General features: G+C 47.4%; 1 protein-coding gene across 1 annotated transcript in view; it reads right to left on the bottom strand.

The window, feature by feature from the left end:
• Window positions 1-25216, bottom strand: part of NPC1 (NPC intracellular cholesterol transporter 1) — a 43675-nt gene extending 18459 nt beyond the window's left edge. The window contains exons 1-10 of the mRNA XM_043888827.1: window positions 25019-25216; window positions 14704-14826; window positions 13621-13727; window positions 11377-11552; window positions 8585-8752; window positions 7552-7801; window positions 5773-5846; window positions 4881-5251; window positions 3451-3677; window positions 865-965 (exon numbers count right to left, since the gene is read on the bottom strand). Of these exons, the coding sequence (XP_043744762.1) occupies window positions 865-965; window positions 3451-3677; window positions 4881-5251; window positions 5773-5846; window positions 7552-7801; window positions 8585-8752; window positions 11377-11552; window positions 13621-13727; window positions 14704-14826; window positions 25019-25075 (1654 nt within the window). The 5' untranslated portion in view covers window positions 25076-25216. The remainder of the gene's footprint in view (window positions 1-864; window positions 966-3450; window positions 3678-4880; window positions 5252-5772; window positions 5847-7551; window positions 7802-8584; window positions 8753-11376; window positions 11553-13620; window positions 13728-14703; window positions 14827-25018) is intronic.
• Between the last annotated feature and the right edge of the window lie 2313 nt (window positions 25217-27529).

Here is a 27529-nt window from a genome sequence, read left to right as displayed (position 1 = left end):
TTTTGGGGGGCTGACCTTGTCTTTTTTCCTCAAGAGCTCTCTATGTATTAAGGAAACACTGCTACATATACTAACTTTTTTCCTGCTCCAGTTGGCCATTTGTTCAGTTTCTTAAAACTTTATGTTTGTTCTCTACACAGGAACTTTAAATTCTCACACAGCCAAACTCATCAGGGTTTCCTTTTGTGGCTTCGCATTGTGTGTCCTGCTTAGAAATGCCTTCTCCATCTAAAAATTACTTTATAGCTCGCAATCTCTCCCTTCCCACCAGATGAGAAGAACATCTGGCCTCTTCAACGGGCTGGAGAAAAACCTGTTGATCTGCTTACAATTAGGCTTCAGAAGCCAAAGCTGCCACGTGAGTTATTACCCCATCTACCTGGAATAATCTGAGCAAAGCCCCACTGCTCCTCCCACTGGAAGTGTCTGACTCCTTAACCAACTGGTTTAGAAGGAAAAAAAAAAATCTGTTTTCTTTCCCCCTATCTCTCACATGTCTCTCCTCCATTACTGAAGTTTTTAACCCGAGGTCCATGGACTTGTTGGAGGCTCTCTTGATGAGTTTCAAGGGTCTCATGAACTTGAGGCTGAGCAACATATTATGTGGATGTTAACAGTGACACTGTGCTGGGAAAATGTCCTTAGCTGTTGACAGCTTCCCAGAAAGTAACCTAAAAATGGCTAAAACCACTTCCTCCATATGCACAATAAAACCTAAAGCCAAAGGAGATATGGTATTTGGGATGCAGTATATTGGGTAGTTAATGAGTGTTTGATGAAATCCTCATAATTACCACCTGAGTGTTAATGACAGAACCAAGATTGCTTTATCCAGTAAGAAGAGTAAAAGCTTCTCTCACTTACCATCGTAGCCGCCAAGCACAAGCCATGGGAACACTGGGCCACCAAACGTCCCCAGGCAAGGATCGTGGAGCAAACTGGTGTCATTCAGGGAGGCAGGAGCCCTGCCAGGAATTCAGAGAACACCTTCCAGTCAGAACAACCGCAACACATCACGGAGACCCAGATGCTTACACAATAGTCACGAGGCTGATTAAGAACATGGGCCTGAGGTCCCCTTGGGTGAACGACACAGTTCAGTATTTGCTTTTGGGAACTCAGAGTCGCTGAGAGGCAGGCAAATACAGCGAGATGTGGCTGACATCAGCTGGTGCACAGAGGAGGGGAGCTGCCAATACGTGGTGAAAGCTGTCACTATAAAGAGAACTTTATGTACAGATCCAGTCTCTGAGGAGGAGGGAGAATTCACCGGCACAGGAGGAGGTGAAGGCTTCCAGGCACCATACCAGCAGGAAGAGGAAAGGGGAAAGAGGAATGAGGAAAGAAGAGAACAGACAGTGGCCTGAGGGACCACAGGAAGTCCTGGGTCTGTGCGTGGGGTACCCATGATGAGGGCCTCCCAAGGAGGGGGTGGGGCTGGGAAGGAAGAGGGAAGCAATGGAAGGAGGGGGTAAGCATCTTGACCGTGGTTGGGGTTTATATTCTGTCGGCACCTGGGAGCAATCAAAGGAAAGGGAGATCAAGAACTGTTTGGCAAACATAACTCGGTAGCAAAACAGACAGAGGTCTGGAGACCGGGCAGGGATGCCAGCAGCACAGGGCAGACAGCAGACAACCAGTGAGAAGGACCCAGAGACCAGGCAGGGACACGGGCAGTGCAGGGCCGACAGACAGACAACCAGCGTTTCAGGAGAGATGTCAGCTGGACTCGGGGCACACATGAAGGTCCTCATATATAACCTGAACCACCGTCCTTCAGTGCGTGGGGACGGACTCGAGCCACGGAAGGTCAGGTCAATGCTTGGGGCAAACAGGCTACAGGGCTGCAGTCAGAAGCTGGGTCCTGTCCACCCACACACGTGGGGCTATGCCACCACATCGCGGGCTTGAGAGCTCATCGCTCTCAAGTTAACATCCACAGAGTCATGTGAGGAAGAGTCCAGGGAGCCCATAAGTGGTAGGTGTTGATGCCTTTATGTGTTGCTGGGGTATTAACCAGGGAACACAGGAGGCCTGTGAGTGGTCCTGGGCCGGCTCCTGCAGGGCCTCCCTCCAGGGTACAAGCCCAGAGAAAGCTGGAGGGTGAAGTAACTCAAAGCTGGAGATGCACAGGCGTGACCACAGACCACATAGAGCCCGCCTCGCAGGAGAGGCGGTGTTTCCAGCAGTGTTTCCACACCTGGACGAACCACGCTCCCCTCGGATGATACACCCCCATCTTGTGCGTCTCCCCCGCTGCCAAACTTCTGTTTTATTTTGTAAAACAGAAAGTAAATAATTTTTTCCTTTAATATTAAAGTTATATAATGCAAAACCTTTTTTTTTTTTTTTTCTCTCTAACTGCCCCTGGCTGCCCTGTACTACCTGCGCTTCAGAGAATGCTCGTTTGGGGATACACGGGCTACACTTTTTGCTTCAAGGGCTCATGTTTATAGAGGTTACCTCCTGAAGACAATAAACACAGCACAAATACCTATAGTCAGCCACACTCCAGTAACAAAAACAGATGGAACCTCAAGTCACTGAACTGGGCCAGAAGTCAGAGCACTTGGCTGTGGAGACGTGGTTAATTGAGCAGCACGTTCAAAGGTGATGGGGAGCAATTTCTCTGCTTCTGTAACGAACGAACAGCCACAGTGGTTGTCTAAATGGCTGGACCAGGTCAGGCCAAGTGACAGGGCGTCTAGGGAGGGCAGAGAAACGAGCTGCTCCTGCTGCCACATAGCAGGCCTAAAGGTCGCCTCACAGGTCACCTCATGCGGCTCCTCTGTGACTAACTCAAACCACACGCTGGCCTGTGCAGCCAGACAAGCCTCCGACGCGAAGCCACTTCAGTGTTCTCCCACCTAAACTGAACGCCAGTCTGGCCCCCATCCCTCGAGGGGACGCCGCACGTTTTGAAAAGTCAGTGTTGTGGAATCAATTTATATTGAAAGATAAGAGAAGGCATTAGAGGTTTCTGTCTTTGCACCAAGAAACCAGCTCAGAAATGCTTGCGGTGGTGTGGCAGATGCAACTAGGTGTAATCCAGCTGGGAGGTACCTCGATGGCACATGGTGAACACTCTACCCCAGGGCCTTTGCACCTGCTGTCCATCTACTTGGAAAGCTTTTCCCCGACTCTCAGAGGCTCCCTCTGTTCCCCTCCGCTGGGCAGGTTCTACTGCACTTGGAGTGGCACCTCCCATGCAAACCTACCCTCGCCCGGTTTCCTTCCCCCATGGCGTTGCCTGGACCTGGCGCTGCCCTGACCTGGCATCAGGCTGAATATCTACCGTTCAACGGCTGTCTCCCTCCATCAGAACAAAGGCTTCACGGTGAGAGTCCCGCTGTTTGCTCCCTCCCGGGGCTCTAGCACCTACAGCAGTGTGTGACCACGGCAGGTGTCACCTGCAGGAGGGACGGAGGAAGGACCGCCCCCGCCACGTACCGGGCACAGTAGAGGAAGTGCGTGTGGTAATCCGCGTACACGAAGAAGTCGTCCCCGACTTGGTGGTCCAGCACGGAGTGGCTGTTCTGGAAGTAGTTCAGCACGCTCAGGATGGTGCAGTTCTGGTTGTACGGCGAGAGGGGCGCCACGCAGATGTCTCGCAGGGTCACAGTCTCGTTGTTGTAAGAAGCAGTGATGCTCTCGATGGCGGTTTGTAAGTCAAGGACCTGAAAGAGGATTTTTTAAAATAAACAAACCCAGAAATACATCGGTTTTCCCTCAGATGCTGATTAACTCTTACTGCTCTGGGGGGAGAGGGGCGGAGGTTAGAAGATAAAGAGTCTTTGGGGAAAATCCTTCCTGAAACAGGGGAGAAGACTGAGATAAATGAGGATGAAAATTTTTTTAAATTTACTATAATTTTGCTGAGGATCAGCAAACTGGGGCACTCAGAGAGAGGGGGATGGGACACCAGGACAGGCCACATCCCAGCGCAGGACACACCAACATGTGCCCTCCCACCTGGAGAAACAGTGACCGCCAAGGGGAGCCTGGGTCATCTGCTGGGTCTTCCTGACAGGCCCTCCCACCTCCAACAAACACCACCTTGCTCCATACTATGCTTATTTACATATATTCTCACATTTTCTAGTAGAGAATACAAATATACTCCAGGGGGTAAATGACAACATGTGCACCTTTTGCAACAAGCTGGGAGAAAGCAGTGGTCACCGGGTGCAAAAAAGATTCTATTAGACTCTTGGGAACATGCTGATGTTTTCTCAAGCTATCAGACATTCTGTAGGGCAAGAGCAATGTTGAAAGGAAGAAGTATGCAACTGTACAACTGTTCATTAAGAAACAAGAGGGAGGCAGCTGATTCACAGACAGCTCTCCAGGGCAAGTGTGGGAAGGGAGGATGGGCACATTTAAAGGACTCTGTAGGACCGTGGGGTGGATCTTATTCCAAATGCAGGCCAGGGGCCCACATTCAGGCAGTGACAAGGTCACTCCTGTGGTGGTGGGGGCGGTCCGCAGTGATCCAGCAGCCCCTCCGAGGTCTCCAGGACAACACGAGAGGCTTTATCCCTTTGGGTCCTGGTGTATTACTTTTCCATTACTAGTGGAAAAAAAATTTGTAAGTTCCTAAGGTGAATATATTAATAAATACATTCTGTTTCAATAGAGAAATGCTCTTCTCAATTTCAAGCAAGACCTACTGTATGAAATAAACACAAAAGTGGCCTACAGCAGATTTTTCATTAAGTTCAACACTGATCACTTTTTTGAAAGTAAGTGAAAAGTGTCTTATCATTAAGGTTTACTAGATAAACCATCACACTCAGCCTGAAACCCACATCAAGTGAACTGGTCGAAAGCTGGCCTGGTGTTGGGTCCCCCGGAAGTGGTTTCTGCCAAGAGCCGATTACCTGGTGCAGAATGTCTATGGCGAGGGGAGGCCCAAAGGGGACATCGGCTCCCGAGGGGTAGGGCTCATATGTATGTGGCTGCGTGTGGGGGGCCCGGATGATGAGCTGCTCAGTGCGGAAGAAGGGCCCGAAGTGCGTGTCAAAGTATTCCTTCTCCCGGCGTGCCTGGCTGCCGGGGGCCGACCAGAGGTCCACCGGGTCGGTTGTGACCTGGATGAACACCAGGCCCGAGGAACAGGCAGCGATGAAGGCCACGGAGAAGAACACGACACAGCCGGGGTGCCTCACGCAGAAGGAGCCCCACCGTTCGAAGAGCCGCCGCAGGTGGGCCTCGAAGGCAGCGCCCAAAGGGTCACAGCAGGTCGGTCCCCCTGGAAGAGCAGGAGAGGAAAGGAGGGTGAAGGTTAAGAGCCAAGCCGTTCCTGAAAGTCGGAACAGGGAGAGTGTTAACTACCACTGCATGTGGCGGGACACCCAGGGACGTGCAGGAGACCATCCCCCACCCCGCCCAGCTACCTGTCTGCTGGAGGCCCCGCTCACCTGCCCACCGTGACCACCAGCCCCCCGAGAGGGACAGGACTCACACATGAGCCTCGGAAAAGCAAAGTGCTCTGAGTGTTCCAGCCAAAGCAGTTCCCTCCAACTGTTCCTGCCCCCCTGCTCTCACCCCAGGCCAGCATCACTCTACAGATATTATGAACCAGGAGCTTCCCATCCGCCACCCCGTTTCCGGCTGTCAGTGCCGCAAACACAGGGACTCTGTCTCCATCGTAGTTGTGTCCCCAGCACGAGCTCAGTGCTGCTCCCAGAAGAGGCGCGTAAACGGTAAAGAAATAAACACTCTCCTGCCAACACGGCTCCAACCCTCTTACGTAAGCACGAATGTGCCTACCTTTGTCACCGGCGTTTACAGAGAAAGGTATATTGCCATCAATGGGGGTATACTCGGAGACAAAATACCGTTTTCTGAAAGATAAAAGCACGTAAGTCGTGTTAGTGGACTTCAGCATCATAAGACTGTTCTTGACATTCCCACAACCCTGTTAAAAGCTTAATTCCTCAGTCTGTTTGCTTCCTTCCTAACTGGTGCCTTCCTTTCCTGAAGTTCCCTTGCTCCGGGTCTCTCTGCTCACTAGTCTCAGGGGAAAATTTAAGACAGTATTAAGAAGATAACTTCACCTTGTAGCCCTCACTCACATTTAAAAGTTTTAGGTCCCTTAAAAACATAGTGAACACTATATTCCAGGAACAATGAGCATACCTGGAGCCTAGATCTTGGTTTCGAAACACCCTTTTCCAGTGAAAGGAACCAGGGCTCTTTGCAGAAGAGGGTGCTTCTAGGGCTGGGGCAGGGAAAATATGAAAACATCCTGGGATTCCAGAAAAAAGAACAAGCTTGAGAAAGCTGAGGGCATGCTTAAAAAACACACAGGAACCAGCAGAAGGTGCTGCCAGTGGTCAAAATTGGGAAGATCTGAGCAAAAAGATAAATGATGGTACTGAACAGAGATCACAGTTTCCTTAAGTCCATTATGTAAACATAACTAAATAAATATTGGTTAAGTAAGTAGGGGAGAAGGAATAACAGAGTAAGTCCAGTTAGTAAACGGGGAAGGAACGAGGGAAACAAAATATCACCATTAGGCAAAAAACACAAGAGTTAAGTGTTGAAGACCCACAGATGGATGCTAAAATTAGCAGGCAACAGTTTGAGGAGAAATGAGGTATTAGCACAGTCTCAACACAGCTTCCAAAATATGTTTATCAATTCCAAAGGAAGAACAGTAGCTTCACAGTGGAGAAACCCAGCAGACACCTTCTAAACCAAATGATGTAGGCTAATATCACCAGTGATGAGACATACTGGCATTATAAGCCGTTGACATGATACACTGAGCAAGACACATTGCGTCTGTGATGTTGTCAAAAACCTCCACTTCATCATGAGAAAACATCAGATAAAACCAAATCAGGGTACAATCAAAATAACTGACCAGCACTCATCAAAAGTGCCAAGGTCATAAAAGAAAAGGAAAGATGAAAAACTGCCATGGATTGAAGGAGACGAATAAAACAAGAAGTGAATGTGACATGGGGTCACGAAACAGAAAAAGGAAGAACCTTAGAGGAAAAACTGGTAAAACTTAAAGACTGTGGTTTAACCAATAATGGTATACCAATGTCATTTTCATGGTTTTGATTAAATTATATACCATGGGTGATGTGAGTGGTAACATTAGAGGAAGCCAGTAGAGATATAAATAAACTCTATTTCTGCACCCTTTTAGTAAGTCTAAAATTATTTCAAAAGACAAAGGTTTAAATAAACATGTTGTCCTAAGTCAAGACGCAGGTATCTAAAAGGACTACAGTACCGCATTTAAAAGGATTTGAATCAGATTTGGCTCAGCAGACCTTCTGTTAAAGAATGGGTCTTTTAAATCACACGCCATTTTGAATAAACCAATGAAACTAACTTTAAACATCTCAATGTCTAAATAGGCTTTTGAGTGTTGACTAGTTGCAGGACATAAGCAAGTCGTGGAATTGTATTAATGCACATCTTTGTTCTTATTCTAAAGAACCAAAGTCTACCAAGTGAAAGCTTAGAAATGCCACTGGGTGAAGTGTGCTCTTCTTGTCTGGGGGGGTGGGAAACAAAACGGATTACCTGTAGCACCACATAGCAAAGAACGCTCCAAAAAACACGAGCAGGAAAGCCATGTAGCTGCTCCACATGATGACGTACATGGCGTCGAGACCCAGGATCCTCCAGGGAACAGGAGGGGGCGGGGGCTGGGGCTTGGGGCCGCAGACGGCCGAGCAGTCCTGGCAGCTGCACGGCCCCGTGACCTCGTCCACCGGCTCGTCACAGCCCTTGGTGGCGTTGTTCATGGGCTCCATCCCGTGGGCCGGGAGATCTGCGGGAAGGAGTGTGTTGAGAATCTCCATTAAAAAAAAAACTGATTACAAGGGTTGCATTAAATTGTATGTTAATGCAATGATAAGCACACTGAAAGAAGTCATGCAACCGGAAGAATAAGAGAGACTGGAGGTTTCTGGGTGATGGAGTTGTGCTTTGCTATTCAGTCCTGCAAAATTTTTAAGTTAACCTCAGTAACTCTGGGTACAGGGTTCATCCCCAACATTCAAGTCCACCACATTTCAGGGTAAACTTTCAATCAAATGTTTATCTCCACTGAGGAGATAGTTTAATACTAAGGCTGAGCTTCTGAAAAGGCTCCTTTTTTTTTTTATTTTACATTTTTTTTTTGGTCTTGGAGTATGGCCGATTAACAGTGTTACAGTTTCAGGTGGAAGGCAAAGGGTCTCAGCCATACCTATACCTGTATCCATCCTCCCTCAGATGTCAGGGAACACTCAGCAGAGGTCCCTGTGCTGTAGAGCAGGTCCTTATTATTTATCCATTTTATTTCTTGAAAAGGCTCCTTTTTACAAACGACTTATTCCTTCAAGTATGTATCAACACCTGAAGGCAATTCTTCCTCCTCCACCCGCTCATCCAGCCCCTGATAACCCAGGGGTTACCTCTCCAGCTACCTCTCGCTGGAAGAAACTTCAGGACCTACTGATCTGAATTCATCTTGCTATTGCAGGTTAGGGTTCCTGGGCTTTAAAAAGAAACGTTAAGTATAGTACACCAAACCTGGGGCGGGGGGGTGGGGGTGCATCTCTGTCCCCACCTGAAAAGACGGGGGTGATGGTGAAGGGCGCCTGGCCATTGTCCTTGTTGAACATGTACTCGATCCAGTTGGTAGCGTTGCAGGCGCTGGCCTCACGCCCGCACAGCAGCCCCAGGGCCTTCTCGTTGCTCGAGGGGGCCTCCACATCCCGGCAGGCGTTGTACATGGCTGGCGGGGGAGGAAGGGAGAGGATGAAACAGCGCTGCTGGCATTCCCCGGGTGAGAGCTGACGGGCGCCTCCCACGTGTGAATGTGGAAACCCAGACCCACTGCAGGCAGGGCTGGGACTCCGGACAGCAGCCGCTAAGGGAAGGAACGGCGGTCACCTCTGACACTGGCCTGTCACCCTGCAAGCGACAGGCGAGGCCGGATTCCAAGCAACTTAAAGTCAAAGTCAAAGGCAGGACAAGCCGTGGCCATCCCAGTCCACAGGGGCCTGGAGAACTGTCACCCCCGTGCAGGGAAGGAAACACTGAAGCCCATGGAGGGAGAAGCGAGACCCTCAGGGCCTCTTCAGCCAGTGCAGCTCATCCAAGAAACCACCGCTGGCGAATGATGGAACCTCCAGGGTAAAAACTGGTTTCGGGACAGAGTTCATCTGTGAATGAACTGAGGAACACTCTCTTCTGGAGCCTTATTTTAGTACGCATAAAGACACATGAAACAGCAATGTCAATGACACTGCGCACGTAAGAAAGCAGTAGTAATGGGTCTTACTTGTTTCTGTTGTTGGTTAGTTGCTAAGTCGTGTCGGACTCTGAGCTCCATGGACTGTAGTACACTAGGCTTCAGTGGGTCTTACATTAATATTCAACTGCTTGTTAGAAACTTCCTAAAACCTTCTTCCCCTAAACTTTAGGGAGATACTTAGAAATTCACTGTTTTACCCTTACTCTTGTAAGGCAGATTAGCTAGAGCAATAGTTTTTTTCAGAACTGTGATAATCCCATTGCTTTTGGGCCTCTATCTTTGCTGGATAGAAAATCTCCAATTGTCCTTCTTTTGAAGTGATTTCCACTTTTTCTCTACTTGCATTTAAGATTTTATAGTTTTTAAAATGAGCTAAATTTAGTTACGAATTCCTTTTTTTATACCTTTATTGAGATAATTCACATACAATTCACCAATTTAAAGTTACAACTTGATGGCTTTTAGTATATCCATAGATACGAGAAATCATCACCACAGTCAATTCTAAAACATCTTCATCACCTTAGAAAAGAAACCCAGGACCTTTGACTAATGCTCCCTTATCTCCCCATCCCCTGAAGTCCTAAGCAACTATTAATCTACTTCTGTGTCTACAGACTTGCCTATTCTGGACACTTCATATAAATGAAATCATATATAGTCTTCTGTGACTGGCTTCTACCTCTGAGCATGACGTTTTCAGGGTCTATCCATGTTGCAGCATGAATCCTTATTTTATTCCTTTTTATGGTCAAATAATATTCCATCATATGGATATACCACATTTTGTTTATCTATCTATTGATATATCAGTTGCTGGATATATAGCCATGGTCCTATAGAGCTGTTTCATATAGCCACCTTTTGGCTATTAAGAACATATGTTTTCATTTCTCGTGAGTGGAATTACTGGGTCATATGGTAACTCCATGTTTAATTGCTTCAGGAACTGCCAGACTGTTTTTCAAAGTGACTACACTGTTTTGCATTCCCACCAGCTATGTATGAAGGTTCTGATTTCTCCAAATACCTACCAGAACTTATCTTTTTTATTCTAGCCACCCTACTGGCTGTCAAGTGGTACCTTGTCGTGGTTTTGATTTGCATTTCCCTGATGACTGATTTCAAGTATCTTTTCATAAACTTATTGGCTATTTGTATAACATCCTTGGAGAAATGTTTGCTCCGATCCTCTGCCCATTTTTAACTGGGTTACTTTCTTATTGAGTTGTCAGAGGTCTTTATATATTCTAGATACAAGTCCTTCATTAAATACATGCTTTGCAAATACTTTTGCCTTTTTTGATGGTATCCATCAAAGTACAAGTTTTTTATTAAATTTTTTGGTTACATTTTTAATTGATCGTTATAGTAATTGACTATAGTTGCTCTTAGAGTCAACAACTTTGTTGAATTCTTATTCTCTCATTTTATTGTTTTGGGGCACATTCTTTATTAAGCTGCATCTAATCTTCTATCTTTTAATCCACTTACATGACTATTTCTCATTAACAGATCCAGTTGGTTCGATTTCTAATCTGTTCATTCTCTTTCCCTAGTTAGTGTCCTATTCGTTCAGAACTCTTTCATTTCAGTCGTTTTCAACAAACATGACATGGTCTTTTTCAGACTGTTCTATGATCTTCAGTTCCTAGGATATCGTTCTCCTGTTTGTCACACCTGCTTACTTTCCCTTATGGTGACTGGTTTCTTCACAGGCAAAATCTCTCCTCTGCCAACTAGGTCTCCCTTCCACCCCATCTCTACAGTCTTGCAATAATTCATGAAGTTATGCATTTCATGTTCAATAGAACCAAAGTCCAAATGGTCCCTAAAATGTATAGAAATAAACTTGCATAAACTAAAAATTTCCATGAGGGAACTTATAGTTAGGAAGGAGTTAAAGTAAATACTTTAAGGAGATTGTTTCATAGGTTGTAGCTCAAGTCCCAGAAGACAAGCAAAGCAACAACTCACATTTCCGCTGGCATTTCAGTGCTAACAGAACTGAAAACTGTCCTTTTTCACAGAGCTGACAGGACAACTTGATCCACTGTCCTGATATCAAATATAAAAGAGGGATAATTTAAAAGTTTACTTACCATTGGCAAAACTCTCCCCAACATAGTACTGTAATTCTTTTACATTTGTTTTCGTCTGGTTTGTAGAAGGATCAACATAATCTTCAGTTGCTGTAACGTTCAGAAAGTGACTTTGTCGAGGGCTACATGTCAGCTCGCAAAACAGGTTCATAAGATTATAAAAACAGGATGGACATCTAAAGAAAAAGCAAACTATTTTGAATGATCTCATGGATAGCAGGGCCAGCAAAAAGATGATTTAAAATACACAAAGACTACTTAAAATTTATTGTAAACTGGCAAATGGATTACCATGAGGATATATTAAACCCAGCAATTCTAAACCTAAAACCTCATGTTAAAATAAAGACACCTCTTTAAAAACCACCCTAATTACTAACATTTGTGCTGCCCAGATGTAATTTCAAGAGACAAATGCTCTCTGAATCCTGCACTTTATAATTCAGTCATGTTTCCTGTATCTTGAAGCCAAAAGGACTTAGGACTACCATGGTGACATTCTGATTGAGAATATAAAAGGGGAAAAATGAGATTTACACATTAGTGCTTTTATCTCATAACCTACTGAAGGGCTCTCTTTCAAGCCCCAGATAACCTTAGGCCATCTCTAAACACAAGAGGATTCCCCATGATTAGAGAAGATAAAAAGAACATCAGCGGTGGTCTCCAGCTACATGCATTTCAGAAGCACCCGGTTTTCATAAGAACCACAAGCTGTCCGCTGCTATGCTTCTAATGTTGACCAGTTATGTGGCAGAAGACCTCTGTCTTCCCCTTTAGTTCCCTGTTATCTGCAAAAGCTATTGCTTCATCAGGCTTGCATTCTTGCAACACAACCAATCAAGATTGCCCCCCATTCTGCTCCCATCTAGATGACCACACGTGACATGAGGAAGGTCTGGTCTCGGCCTTCAAAGCTGCTGGTCTCGTGGGACTTTCCTGGCGGTCTTGTGGTTAAGACTCCTTGTTTTCAAGGTTAGGAGGCATGGGTTCTATCCCTGGTCAGGGAACTAAACTAAGATCCCACACGCTGCATGGCGCAGCCAAAAATAAAACAAAAGCCTCCTGTCTAGTGAAGGAACAGACACACACACTGACTTGTTCTCAGGAGTCCCACGCTTTACTGTGACAGACAGGAATGACAATTACACCACCTGAACAGAAATTGTTCCTGGGGTGCACTGCTTCCTACCACTTTCCATAAATTACAAACGTCTCTCCACGTTACTCCATTTAACTTCTACAGTCATCAGTTTGGAAAGCTGCATAATATTCCATATTAGCATCTCATTGCTATTATAAGTAAAGCTTTGCTACCTCTGACAACACGGGAAATACCTGGCTATCTTTTGATGTTTATGCCCATAATACCTCACGTAGAGCAGATGCTAAATAAACGTATTTGGCCAAATGACAGCTTCAATCTGGCTCCAGAGACAGCCATGAGATTTCCTTCCATAAGATACACTGGCCTGATTAGAGTCTCAACTCTGACGATCTAATTAGATCTATTACTACATTGTATGTTGTCCTGAGAGAACATACAGAGGGATGGTTTTCCGCTCTGCACTGTCAACTGAAAATCTGGGAAGAAACAAGGATGCCCCCTTGAGCCCTGTCACCTGCAGTGAGGCCTTGCACAGAGGAGCACGTGTCCTTCCATCCACCTTCATCAGGGTGCTCACAACGTGCTGCTCTGAAGACCGCCACCAGCTCGTTCTTCCCACATTTGAAAACTGCTGGGTAAGCTTGGAGAACATCTTTTACGTGCCCCTTTTCACTGCCCCAGTTACAGAGAACACAATGGACAGCAAACTAACTTCAACAAAAACCAGCCGACTCTGCAAGAACAGGCTTGTGAGCAGTCACCAAAGGCAGGCTCCAATGAGGAAGAGAGAACCACGCACAAAACAGGGGAGGGAGGTGACGCAGAGGACTGTGAGGAGGAGGGTCTTGGCTCAGAGACCCGGGCAGGATCCCCGGAGCCTCTCCTCTCCACTGTGCAAAGGGGCTCAAGTCTGAAAGGACCCAGGCCCCAGTGCAGGTCCCCTTTGGGGTGAAGACATCTCAGAAGCAAACCAAGTAGCAACTCTGAATGTAACGAGAGCGAGAACGAAGTCTGATCATTAGTACTTTATCAGAAATTCTTCTTTATCTCTGAGAGGCCCTAAGACAGCATTCTTAAAATGAAACAAGAACTAACTTTTAGACCCATTTTCTTTGCACGCCTGGCAGTCAACCCACCTGGACAGAAACTGCAGAGGCAGCTGCAGGTTGTCCTTCAGTGTGTGAAGCTGCTGGACATCACAACAAAGACTGACATTGCCAAAGAAGAACCCCGGACAGAGCTCCTTTCGGGAGAGAAAACATGAACATCAGAGTAGCCAAGTTAAATAAACACAAACACTCCTCAAAGAGGAGACCACTTTATGCACATCATCCTTTTTTAGGTACACAAGGGTGGCATACCTATTTGCAAAGTTCTTGCAGAATTCTTTTAAAAGGCGATCAAATTAAAAAAAATAAAATAAAAAATAAAAGGCGATCAAATTTCCTCTAGATAACCAGGGATTCACAAAAATAGAGGCAATAGAGACATTTCAATTTTTTTTTTCTTATTGGGAAGCTCACTTTCTTTCTGTGACAATCACTTTACCTCTTTTTAGGTTATTTGGTTATGTTTAACCATAATGCTATTTTCTGTGAGTCACTCCAGGGAAAGTCAAATGCCTTTAAAAATTCTGATGGAAGAAGCAAATAAGTCCAGAAGACCTGCTACCCTGTCAGCTGGATTTTAGATAACTGCAGCCTCCAAAGCCAGTCTTTTAATCTGGATTTTTCCAGTTCTTTTCTAATATCCCTGTCTATCAGGGATGGTAAAAGAGACAAGGAACAGATTCCTGGCGGCAGTCAAAGGTCACAGGCTCTCGGTGAAAACTGGAGGAACCACTAAAGTGAACAGAGGACAAGCAAGTCACAGCCACTCAGCAGCCTCGTCCACTCGAGTCCTGAAATCTAGGAACAAAAGGGGCTAACTCTGACTGTATTTTGAAGAAGCTGCAAAGAGCAACATGGGAGGTACCAAGACCAAGTCCCTCAGTAGTAACCTGTTACTGGGAAACTTTATGAGCAAGGCATGGTCAACCCCAGAAAAATGACGCCTGCAGAGTTAGTATATTATCTTCTCTGTGCACAGGTAAGAGTCTGGGACAAGAGAAGCCCATTCATTCCATCCCTACCCCCACCCCACGGGAATACTTACGGTGTAATTGCAGAGGATCTCTGATTAGTGTTTTGTGTTCCCAGTGCTCAAGACTACTCACTCACCTGCACTAGGTCATAGCCATCCTCTGGCAATGGCTTTGGTGGCCCAGAGTATCTGCAGTTGTATCTCTTATCTCCAGATGCGATTCCACACTCTCCATACCAAATGCATGACTGTGAAAATACCTACAAAAGTCAACAGAAAACGGTTCATTAGGGCCTCAGGGATAACACAAATTTCAACAGCAAAAAACGCCCACTCAAGCCTCATTCACAGAAGCTTCCAACAGTACCTGCCAAATGAAGTAAAAGCCAGAGGCACTGGTTAGTTGAACATTTTGAAAAACATTAATTAAAATAAACCCAAAGCTCAATGCTGGAGAAGATTCTTGAGAGTCCCTTGGACAGAAAGGCGATCAAACCAGTCAATCCTAAAGGAAATCAACCCTAAATATTCACTAGAAGGACTGATACTGAAGATGAAGCTCCAATACTTTGGCCACCTGATATGAAGAGCTGACTTCATCTTGGAAAAGACCCTGATGCTGGGAAATACTGAGGGCAGGAGGAGAAGCGGGAGGCAGAGGATGAGACGGTTGGATGGCATCACCGACTCAATGGACATGAGTCTGAACAACCTCCAGGAGACAGTGAAGGACAGGGAAACCGGGCACACTGCAGTCCATGGGGGCGCAAAAGAGTTGGACACGACTTAGCAAGTGAACAACAACAAAGTTCAAAACGGACTTGTGAAGTCAGTCAACAAAGAAAGTAATAGAAATTACTTACATGATTTCTACTTCCTGCTAGATTATTCATTAAGAGGAAGTGATAGTTCCATACAAGAATCACTATCGATCAGTGTAGAAGAAAGCAAGATAGTATGTGAGTCTATAATTACTAAGGCTCTATTTTTACACATCAGGATAAGGAACTGAGTCAGGTGTAAATAACGAAAGAACAGTTCCATATCTGCTCAGGTTAATTAATATCAGCACACCATGAGTAATGTGAAAAAAAAAAAAACCATAAGGAGGAGGAGCAAGAATGAGTATCTTGTTCTTGAGTTTAAGTAAAAAGCAAGAAATGTGCATACTTTAAGGAAAATCAACTCAGAATCTTGAAAAAATGTAAAACCTCTTGCATAAAGATTTCTCACGGGCCATTCCTATTCCCCATGTGAGAGTCACATGGCATCAGAAAAGTCAGGGGGGTGCGTGAGCGTGACTCATCTCATTAGCAAGGCCACCAAGCTCTGCCAAGCTGGCCAGGGTCACGGCTGGCGTGACTGTGCAGTCAGCTGTCCTGTAGGGAAACAGCGGCTGTTGAGAAGTAACCATGGCTTCCGAGGTGCCTGATGGAAAAGCCATTTTTGAAAAATGGGCACAGATGCAAGAGAGTGAACTGTCTCCAAGGACAAGGGCACGTGACCCACACCACCCTGCAAGGAGCTGAGCTGTGCTGGTCCCTGATGAAAAGACACAAACCTCACAACAGGCCCTGAAAACATGGGAGGAACAGCAGGCAGGAGATGGAGGGGTGCTGGAGGCAAAATCTAAGGGCCCACAAGACTTGTCTCTGAATTCATTCTTCCGATATTTTAAACCAGCGATTATGACTTACCCCAACTTGATTCATGAAGTCATAGGTTTAGGCCACAAGGGAGGGAGGGAACTTATAGAAATGAGGAAGCGACAAGCATTCAGCAATGCCACGTCCCAAACCTTTGGCAAGAACTTACAAAATTCCACCATTCCTATATAAAAAGAATCATAATTTTGTCTGTAAACCCAGTGGTTCTAGGAAAAGTACTGCTCTTCCCGATTCTGGGTTTCCCACTAAAAGGTCATCATCCATCTACTGAAGTGTAGAAAGGCAAGTAAGCCAAGGAGGGTGACAACTACTGATGCTGACCTGTAACTTACATACTAGGGACCCACCCCTTGGATTTCTTACCCCACCTCACCCTTCTCGCACAGAATTCTCAACAAACCAGGGCAAACAGGTGCCGGCCAAGGGGCACACTGGCTCATCACCCACAGGAGTGACAAGAATCCAGTCAAAAAAAAAAAAAAAAAAAAAACCCCACAGCTCTAGCATGACTAACAGACGGGCATCTGGAGTCTAAGCTCCCCTTCCTCAGCATTCGGCGCTCTATGAGACAATAAAGATGACCCAGTGCTGTCTGGGTCCTATTTACAAGATCATCCTTCATAATCTACACCATCTGTTTCAAAGCAAAGGTGTTTCTAGCCACCAGGCAGAAGAGATGGGGGTGGAGAATGAGCTTGAGAGGTGGGAGGTCAGGAGTCCTGGGCTCTGATCCTCAATAAATGCTGAGCCCGGCTGCACCCGGAGCAGGTCACCCAGCTGTGCCGAGTAGGAGTCTCCCACCTCCTACTCACTCCTGACCACCCCCGACCCCGGTTACGTCACAGTTCAGGTGGGAAGACTGAATGCGGGAATAAACGAGAAAGCACTTAGAAAGCCAGAAAGCACCACCCATCAAACGTAAGGAATTATTCTCCAGGTTTTCCGAGAAGTACATGGGACTTCACCAAAGAGGTTCAAAGACCTGAACAAAATAAACAACCCGAAGCTTCTTCCAGGCCAGGAAAAAACTGGGCTTGAGTCATTGCTCTCAGGTTTGCTTTCCCAAGTCATCTGCTTGAAGAAGCATGAACCAGCGGGGCCCAAAGGTGCTCACAGGCCACCTGCTGGGTGCCAGGCACTGCTTTAACTGTTCCCACCTTATGAACCCAACACATCCTTATAGCATGAGCCAGAGGACAGTGGTTTTTGTTTTTCTTCTTTTTTTGGTTGCACCATGCCAGGTGGGATTAGCTCCTTGACCAGGAATAGAACTCCTGTCCCCTGCAGTGGAAGCCTGGAGTCTTAACCACTGAACCACCACTGAAGTCCTGGGAGGTGCTATTTTATGCCCAATTTACAGATGAACAAACAGAGGCAGAGAGTCTGAATCCAAGAGCAGCAGAGCCAGGATTCAAACCAGAACATTCTAGTTCCAGAAAGAGACTCTCAACAAGATACAATTAACCCTTTAATGAAGGCCCTTGCTCTGGCATCAGCCTCCCCCCACCCTGTGTGCAGGCACGCAACCCTCTGAGCTCACTTGCACGGCTGCACCGGTGAAGGCCCCGTGCCCACCTCCAGGCTCTCTCTCCACCTCCCCTGGGCTCAACTACAGCTGAAACCCAAGCGCCTCCTTCTGCCCCAGGCCCGGCTGCTGCCATGGTCCCGAGCCTCTCCAGGGACCTCCACCACCTGGTCCCTGTCTCATCCACATGTTCAGCCTCATTTCCATGTTGGTCCTTTCACCTGCTCCTCCCATAAAGGCGGTTCCATTTCCTTCCCTGCTCAAACAGCCCCCAGCTCCTCTCCAGCTGCACTTCCAAGCACAACAGCTGAGATGCTCACAAGGAAACCGATCCTTCCTCCATCACCAGGCCCTCTTCAGCAGGGTTTAACGCCCCGGGTCCTCTCCCACCAGCCTCCGGGAAGCCTCCCTGGTGCAGTCTCCCTCACCCTTGCCCTCCCTGAACCCTCCCCTGGGAGCCCACAGGCCTCCTCTGTCCATTCATCACCTCCCTCCACCTGGTCTGTTCCCACGGGGGCCACCTCCACCACCCCCAGCCCACGGCACCCAGCAGCCAGCCACTGGCTAAGGGTGCCCCCGGCGGCTCAACCCCACAACAGGTCTGTGAGTCTGGTACTAAAATAACACCACTTCACAGATGAGGAAACCGAGGGTTACACAGGTAAAGTGACTCCTCTGAGGCCACATCTGATGGGAGAGCCAGGCCTGGCTGGTTTGGGAGCTGGAGCGCTTACTCCTTCCGCTGCACCGGGGTCACTGCTCCGTGGACCACTGAATGGGCCGTGCTCGTCTCTGCAGCCCGTCCAGAACCTAGCCGCAGTCCCAATGACCGGAATTTCCGGTCTCCAAATGGCCACAGCACTGCATCGGCCAGGACTTTATTAACAAAGACAAGGGCTGCACCTTCAGATCCCTGGAAGATTCCCTGGAATGTGAGGGCAGCCGGAGCCGACATCCAGACCAAGGGCTCGGCCACAGGCCACATACCTGTCTTCCCAGGGAACCACTGATTTCCAAAAGGAAGGTGTCTGGGTGAGAGCTGCCTCTACTGATACAAGAACACCTGTTGCTGCTTCATACCCATACTCCCCTGGGGAAGGGCAGATCCTGCTGATACTGAAAGTCACCAAGGTTTGAGATCTGCCAGGACTCCAAGGTGGGGGGCTTCCCTGATGACTCAGACAGAAAAGAATCTGCCTGCAATGCAGGAGATGCGGATTCGATCCCTGGGTTGGGAAGATCACGGGGAGAAGGGAATGGCAACCCACTCCAGTATTCTTGCCTGGAGAATCCCGTGGACAGAGGAGCCTAGTGGGCTACCGCCCAGGAGGTCGCAAAGAGTTGGATACAACTGAGCGACTACACACGCACACGGCTCCAAGGGCACCACACCACATGTGAGCTCAGCGTTGGAGATGGTTGGTGGTGGCTGCGTGACACGTGATATACCTAATGTCCCTTTATGTACTTTAAAACCGTGAACTTTATGTGTATTTTGACACAAAACAAGAGCTCAGATGTCCTTCACCACCTAAAAGTCCAGTGGCAAGGACTGCAGAGAGCAAGTTCTCGGTTATCCTGAGATTAACCAGAGTAGAGTGACCACCGGTTGAAATACCACAGGTCTGAAAGTCACTAACACACCCAGCATCTCTAATAATAAGTGTTGCAAAAGCTCCACTGAGCGGGGCAGTGGGGGTGAGGTGGGGGGGACAAGTCCAAAGAAGGATAGTTCTTCCCAGTTCATCTCATGGGCACCGACCAGTCTCTTACAGGGTGACTCATGACCACAAGAACTATCCTATTTAAGCGTTTAAACATTTGACCGATTCCTAAAAAGTCAAAAATAAATGATCATATTTTAATTACAGAATATCCACCGATCACAAATATTCAGACATCACAAGTATACGTGAGATAGCATGGAGTGCCCCCCTCAGCTCTCCACCCCCATCCCATTCCTCAGATTTAACAAATGTTGATTTATTAGATCCTGGTCTTCTGGGCTTTCAATTTCCCCCAATAGGTAAACCTATATAGATGCACCTACACAAACACAAGTGAATTAACTTTTAAATACATATTCACAAACAAATCTCAATTACCCTCCGTGACTGGCTCTACTTGAACTAACTGTATTTATCCAGGTCCCCAAGGACAGCCTCTAGCCCACAGATTTCAGTCTCCCCCTAACCCCCACATCTTGGGACAGCCTCCCTTTCTACAAGCCTCACCCAAGACTCACTGCCAACACTGAATTTAACTCTGACTCCTTTCACCTGGTCTGGGTGAGCTGTCCTGGGGAGAGGCAGGTGGTGCTATTATTATGTCCAACTTACAGATGAGCAAACCTTAGATGTGGCCTCAAAGGTGCTCACGGGCATCCCTCCTCAATGCTCAAGCCACCAGGCATCCTGCACCCAGAGCTCTGTACACTCCCGTTCCATAAGGTCCCCTGTGGATCCACCAGGACCAGGTGGATAAACTTTTCCTTTTTTCTTTTTAATTTGATATTTATTTATTTGGGCTTCCCTGGTTGTTCAGATTGAAGAATCTGCCCGAAATGTGGGGGACCTGTGTTCGATCCCTGAGTTGGGAAGATCCCCTGGAGAAGGGAATGACAACCCACTCCAGTATTCTTGCCTGAATAATTCCATGGACAGAGGAGCCTGGAGGGCTACAGTCTACAGGGTCACAGAGTCGGACACGACTGAGCGACTCACACACACACACACACGTATTTATTTGGCTGAGTTGGGTCTTAGTTGTGGCACACAGGATGTTCAATCTTTGTTGCAGCATTCGCAATCTTTGGCTGCGGTACTCAGAATTTCCTTCCCTGACCAGGGATGGAACCCGGGCCCCCTGCATTGGGCCACCCAGGGAAATTCCTAAACTTTTCCTTAGAGGGCCAGATACTATATTAAATATGGTAGGCTTGTGAGTCCTAAGATGTCTGTGGTACATACTCAATCTTGTCTGCTGTAACTCAAAAATAACCACAGACATCAGGTAAAAGATGGGCATGGGTGTGTCCCAAGGAAACCATCCACAACTAACTTGCAGGCTCCTGCTCTAGGATGAAGCAGAATTCATATATTTATGAGAATCGAGAAGTTGTGTATGTGGGCAGAGGTCGCAAGTGTCGGACAGAGCTTGGGGGTTATACTTCCTCTTTGCTCACTGATTCAGAAACCATCCAAATGTTACACGATGAGTTAAAGGAGCTTGACTGGATTATGTAAGAAGTGACTTTGGCTTTAACCCAGAATTTAGTACAAGGCTAGGATGTCTCTGCTTTTAAAGGTTAGGCCGTATGGCTATTTCACAACATGCTCTAAAGTTTAATTATCAGATATGTGACTGCATAGGGAAGCATCTTTCAATAATAATAGGAATAGCTCAGGACAGTTAAAAAAAAAAAAAAAAAGCCCCTTCTGCTATATGTCAGCAACTCTGGCAGACTCTAATTGGGAGCTCCATGAAAGCACATCTTATCACACGGAGAAGCTCTGGTCATCAGCCACAGAACCCTATACTTCAGGCTATTAACTAACTCACATTCTCACTGAACATCAACCAGGTGCTGGGCACAAAGCTGAGTGAGTCCTCCTTCCTCGCCTCGGTTCTTTATCAGACACCCCATGGAGGAGCATCACAGAATTTTACAGGTAAGAGAACTAGAGCTCAGAGAGGATTCTCCAAGGCCACCTGAGTGATAAAACCAGTAACCAGAACCAAGGTTTTGAACGCCAAGGAAAGCATCCTTCCTCCTGTTCCCCCCACCCCACGCCCACCCCACAGCTGCTGCACTGTTCAAACTCCAGCTCGGCTTGTACGCCGATGTATCCTTAGATTGTGAACATGCCAGGCCCGGCCACTACCATGCCCCTCCTGCTACACAGAACTGTTCACTTGGATGACTAGTGACTACCCTTTACATGCAACTCCAGGGAGCTGTCAAGTCCTGACTCACTTCCTCAGGATCCAGGACTGTCCCCAGCACCATGCCTGTAACCTGGCCAGCCCACGCAGGTGGAGCACAGGGCGATCTCTGCTGATGTCCTGGATGAGGAAAGCTCCAGGCACAACCTGGAGACACGCCCCGCTTCAGCTCTAGCAAGGGCTGGAATACCAGGGCTGGTCTGGCCAGTCAGGATAACCCAGGACAAGGGTGGAGGGGGTGGCCCGCAGAATGCTGTCCAGAGATTAAGCTGTGTATCCTTTGGAGTCAGGTAGGCAGATCAAATAAATATGACAGGACACTTGGGGTGGAGGCTGGACTGGTCTGACTTTTACTGACACAACCCTCTGGAATTCTGTTTTATAGCCAATCTGGGATAAACGTATCCACATAACAAATGATAACTGGTGTGAGCACGAGTCATGCCTTTAGATGGGTATTTAAGATACGTTTTTAGTTAGATGGGTTCAGCCAGTCTTCACTTTATAGATGAGCCCTGGGCTTGCAGTTTAACTGACTTGCTCAAGGTTATACTACTAGTTTAGTCTTAGACAAGCTCCAGTACCTAATGAGTTTGAAAAATAATTCAAAAGCCACAAGGTCAAATAAAATCATGAAAGTAGATGGGGTGTATACCGTCCCCAGGTTTTTTTTTTTTACAAGGTGACAACTGAACCAAGGGTTGGGCCAACAGGCTAAATCCACTCCTCATCTATCATTGGCTTTTGGAGAAGCCACACTGGAGCCAGGAACAGGCTGTGAATGTTATTGGCCAAATGGAACATCTGCTGAACTTTAAATATGAATCATCTGGTAGGCAGAGTTATTAACCCATTTTACAGAGAAGGCAGCTGCCTTGCTCAAGACTACTCCTGGTAAGAGGAAGCGTCAAGATCTGCGCCAGGTCTTTTAACGCCAAATCTTGTGCCGGCCTGTAAATGCTTCCCCGGTGGATCAGGTGGTAAACAAACCACCTGCCATGCAGGAAACAGAGATTCAATTCCTGGGTCAGCAAGATCCCCTGGAGAAGGAAATGGCAACCCACTCCAGTACTCTTGCCTGGGAAATCCCATGGACAGAGGAGCCTGGTGGGCTACAGTCCATGGGGTCGCAAAGACACAATTTAGTGACTAAACAACAAAAGAACACCAAAAGCTGCTGCAGCCATTTAAATAAAGGTTTAGAACTTCAGAGAGAAGGCATTCTCGTTGGGAATAACAATGTTATAGATGATGAAGCTTTTGAACTGGACCTTGGAAGATGGGCAGGGTTTTGACAGCACTTTATTTAGCTAGAGAGCTAACACCCTTCACAGAGCTGTGGGTGAGAAGAGCAGATGAAGCACCCGAGATTAGGTTAGAGATGGCCCACTCTAGGCTTCCGGACAGGTAGCATGTCAGTCATTAACACCCTGACAAGAGTCCCTTTTAGGAGTGGAAGGAGGGGAAGGGTTACCCAGGAAAGAGAGTTCTTTGTTCTGGGTAAAATGACAAACACTGAAGGAATACAAAGACCTATTCAGCTAGTTGTCTTCTTTCTAACCACTTGCTAATCATAATAATAATTTTAAAAAACTCATTTCCCTTGATTACTTATGTTAGTAAAATAATTGATCACAACATCAATCAAGGAATGGGGGAGACTGGGAAAGATTACCTACATTCGCTCCAATTTCAGAGGCTTACTCTTCAATGATCTCAGGCTGAAAGATGAACTCATTCCTGGTCTCCTTTGGAAAAACAATTTTAATGGCTTAATTCCTACCTAGGCATCATTATGGTCTCTCTCCTGACTGTAATTTTTTAAAGTTCTTTTTTTCTCTTGAGGAACTTGGACCACAATGAGGCCTAGAAATTAAGCCATTAAAACTGTTTTTCCTAAGGAGATCAGGAATGGGTTCATCTTTCAACCTGAGGGAGCCAATCTTAAATACAACAGAAGCGTTTCCAGTTCATATTCACAAACCTTCTCAAGGCTTTCAAGCATTTTGCAAGAAACTTGTGACCAACCTCTGACCTACCCCAGAAGTCCTAGGACAAGAGGCACTGACGGATTTCAGAGATAAGTTAAAGCTACTTACCCAGAAGCCTGCCTATTAGATCCTGACCTAAAACCAAAAGGAAACTGAACAGCTGTATTTTCAAAGCAAATAACTGCTAGCTTTTTTGAGATTTTACTACTGTGATGAGGCCCCTCCATACACCATGTTACTTAAGAATCCCAATAATCCTATGAGGTGTTGTTTATCTTCAGTAAAAGTTCAGCTTGGAAGAGTAATGAGCCCAAAGCCACAGAGCTAGCAGGTGGTCTACCGGTTGACCCCATTCCAAACCACCTCCCGAAAACCTGCTTTTCTCTGCCTCTCCTCCCCACCAGGCACCAGACACGTGCTCTTCCAGAAGTCCACACGACTGGCCAGCCCCCTCCACCCCACCACAGGAGGCCGTTCCCAGGTCAGCCTCACCCAACCCCTGCTGAGAACGATATAGTTCAAAGAGAGGTTTTTCTAGAGCAGGGAACCCCTTCATCAGCCTTCCTCTGTGACTCACTACACCCTCATCATAGACACGTCTACGAGTGGGCACCAGGGCTCGGGATTCCCACTGGATCTGGTTTAATCAGCACTAGATCCTTAGACACGCCCCCCCCCAACACCCAATCACCCAGTTTTCAAGGAGAAAACTGTAGATACACAAATAGCAGTGAGGTGCTCACGCCCAAGGCTACCAAAGCAAGAGAAAGCCGACCCAAGGAGTCAGGACTGGGGGTTCCAGGCCCATCCTCTCCACGGCTAGGATTGTGACAAGGCGAAATTCAATTAACCCCCGCACTTGCGGGTCTCGGTTCCCACGGATGTAAAGGGAACGGATAAGAAGTAACTTGCCGTCTCTGGAAGACCAAGCTGCCTTATATGAAGCACTCAGGTCAATTCCGATTTGGTGCCGGACTAACCTTTCTTTACCTCCCCGCTCTCCTTCATCGTTAGGGGAGAAGTCGGATCTCCTAAACATATTTATAAAGAATTCCTTACAAACGGCAGAATGAAGGGGGTGGGGAGGCAGGTTAAAATGATAAGAATCCTATCTCTTTCTACCCATTTTCTTCCTCCCTTGTTGATCCCACATCCTAAACCCAGAAAATAGATGACCACGGGTGAAATGAGCTCACAACAGGTCAAAGAGGCAGTCCCCAGCTGCCACCGTCCTCCAGACCACTGGGAAGAGTACGTGGCCGGAGAAAGGCACCGGACTAGAGTCGCTGCACAGACCGCCGCCCTCCCCGACGCGGCCGCTCACCTGCGCCGGGCAGAACAGCAGCAGGAGGAGGCCGAGGGCTGGGCCGCGCACGCTCATGCTGCCGCGGCGACCGGCTGCGGACGTCGGACAGACTTGGCTCGCAGGCTCGGCTCGGGGCCCGGGGTTGTCTCCGGCTCCCGCGCCCGCGGAGGGAGAAAACCAGGCGCCGGCTGCGGCGGCCTGCGCGCGCAGGTCAGGAAGGACGAAGGCATCGTCGGCTCCTCCCACTTCTGGGTGGAGCCGTCCGAGTCCAGGACCCGTCCTGGGGCGGGGCCGGAGTGAGTGAGGGCGGGGCGAGGGCGGGGCAGGGGCGGGGCTAGTGGGGCCCGGACCACTTCTTGCCACAGCCGCTTCCCACTCCCGGTTCTGCACTAATTCAGCCCTGAGGCGCCTGAGGCCGCGGCGTGGGGCCAGGGACTAAGAGACCCGGGTAGAGCTGAACATTTGGAATCCGGCCTGGGAAGGATATTTCTGGGGTTGTCGCAACAGTGTGTGGTTTTGATGCTTTAACTCCTTTCTCCCCTATTTGTCATTCCTCGATTGGAAATGGGAGGGCGAGAAGGTTTTAGCAAATCGGAGTGCGTGGGGACAGTTTTCCCAATTAAGATCCCACTTCTCAGCGGACCCAATTAGCACCCCAAGCAAGTTCTCTTTCCAAACCCAGTCACCCAAAAGGAATCGGTGCCTGGGCTGTTCTAGCAAAGCTGGGGGCGGTGCCACGCGGTGGCCTGACAGTGTTGTGATCCGAGAGCTGGACGGGCGGAGCGTGGCAGTGGGCGATGCCTCAGAGCCGCCCAATCTCTGTTTTCTGTCCGCTCAGCCCACTTTTGAAAAAAGTTCTAGAATCACACCATCTGCTGGCGGAGCAGAGCGTGGCAGGGAACCCGCCCGCGGTAGAAGAGCTACCGCCGCAACCACCCCCGGGAAGTTTGACGCAAAGGTGGGACCAGAGTCCGTAAGTTCTAGGTGAAGTGAAGTAACACAGAGATAAAGAAGCATCTTCGTTTTCGAGCCTTATACTTTTTTTGATCTGACACTTATTTTTGTTATATGCACTTCTGGTATCATTTCCCCTCAGATTTAATTATTAAGATCACTCAAAAAAATCAGTCATTTCCATTTTGAAGTTAGGAAAGTGGACGTTAAGGATCCCTCCTCCCCACAGTGGAAGCCAATGTACAGTGTAAAGACTAAATATCCATCTGTAGCAATGATCAAAGCCAGTGGAGGTAGGACCATGATCAGGTAATGTTCTCATCCTTATTCTACAAGGCGACTGTCCTTGACTGACTTTGCAGTTACTGACTTGCTTCCCCACCTCCTCAGCCTTGAAATGTACACCTGCTTGGCTGGGCACTGAACTGTAGGGATTCCCTCTGGACATTCAGCCTTGGCAATCTCCTGGCCTCATGCATCTGCTTGCCCTCAAGAGCCTGCTGTGCTCACTGCTGATAACTTGGTATGCATCACACAAGATAATCAAAAGGCTGTCACTGAGCCAGCTGGCAGGACCACCCTTGGGAATTTCTTAGAAATGCAAATTATGGACCCCCACCCTGGACACCCCTCCCCATGCAAACCCTAGGAGGATGAAGCCCTCCAGGTGATCCCAATTCACATTCCAATTCATGAACTACTTCTGTAACACATTCTCAGGATCCCAGTGACTTAGTTACCTTCCAGTACTTATGGGGGAAACCAACCAATCAACCAACAAAAACCCTTATTAAATAATTGAATTGAGTAAGGGAAATTTCAAGCACCATATGAAACATTTCCTGGATGCGCAGAAATTTTGATACCCAGTAAATTATGTCCACCATTTACCAAAATGGACTTCCCTGGTGGGAACTCAGACAGTAAAGAGTCCACCTGCAACGCGGGAGACCTGGGTTCGATCCCTAGGTTGGGAAGATCCTCTGGAGGAGGGCACGGCAACCCCTCTCCAGTATTCTTGCCTGGAGAATACCCATGAACAAAGGAGCCTGGTGGGTCAAAAAGAGTCGGACACAACTGAGCAATTAAGCGTGCGTGAAAACACACACACACACACACACACACACACACACACACACACTCACCAGAGGGCAATTTAGGATGGAAAACAACTGGAAGCATTCTGTGCATTAGATATACAGGTCACTAGGTAAGATACATATCTAAGAGAAAATTTCAAAGACCCCAGATTCTTCCATCTTCCCATATTTAGAAAAGCCCTAAAATCATTAACTTGAAATGTTTGTTCTTTGTGATTAGCAATGCCAACTACAAATTAGCACATGGGTGCTTAAATCAGGAGCTGATTCTATGAGCCCAATTCTTATATCTTCTCATATCTAGAAAAGGGCTAAAATCCTTCATTGTGACTTTGTTCCTCATGACTAGCGAAGGCGCCCCGAGACTAGTAGAAACCTTCTGGAAAAATATATGCTTGATTGCATGTATTCCCCCTTCACCAGAAGTCACATATAAACTGACCTTTCTCCCCTGCCTCTTTGGAGCAGTTTCTCA

This window comes from Cervus elaphus, chromosome 27 (assembly GCF_910594005.1).
Source record: "Cervus elaphus chromosome 27, mCerEla1.1, whole genome shotgun sequence".
In the NCBI taxonomy this organism is placed as follows: domain Eukaryota; kingdom Metazoa; phylum Chordata; class Mammalia; order Artiodactyla; family Cervidae; genus Cervus; species Cervus elaphus.
Note: the sequence above shows the minus strand (reverse complement) of the source record. Positions and strands in the feature narration are given on the sequence as shown.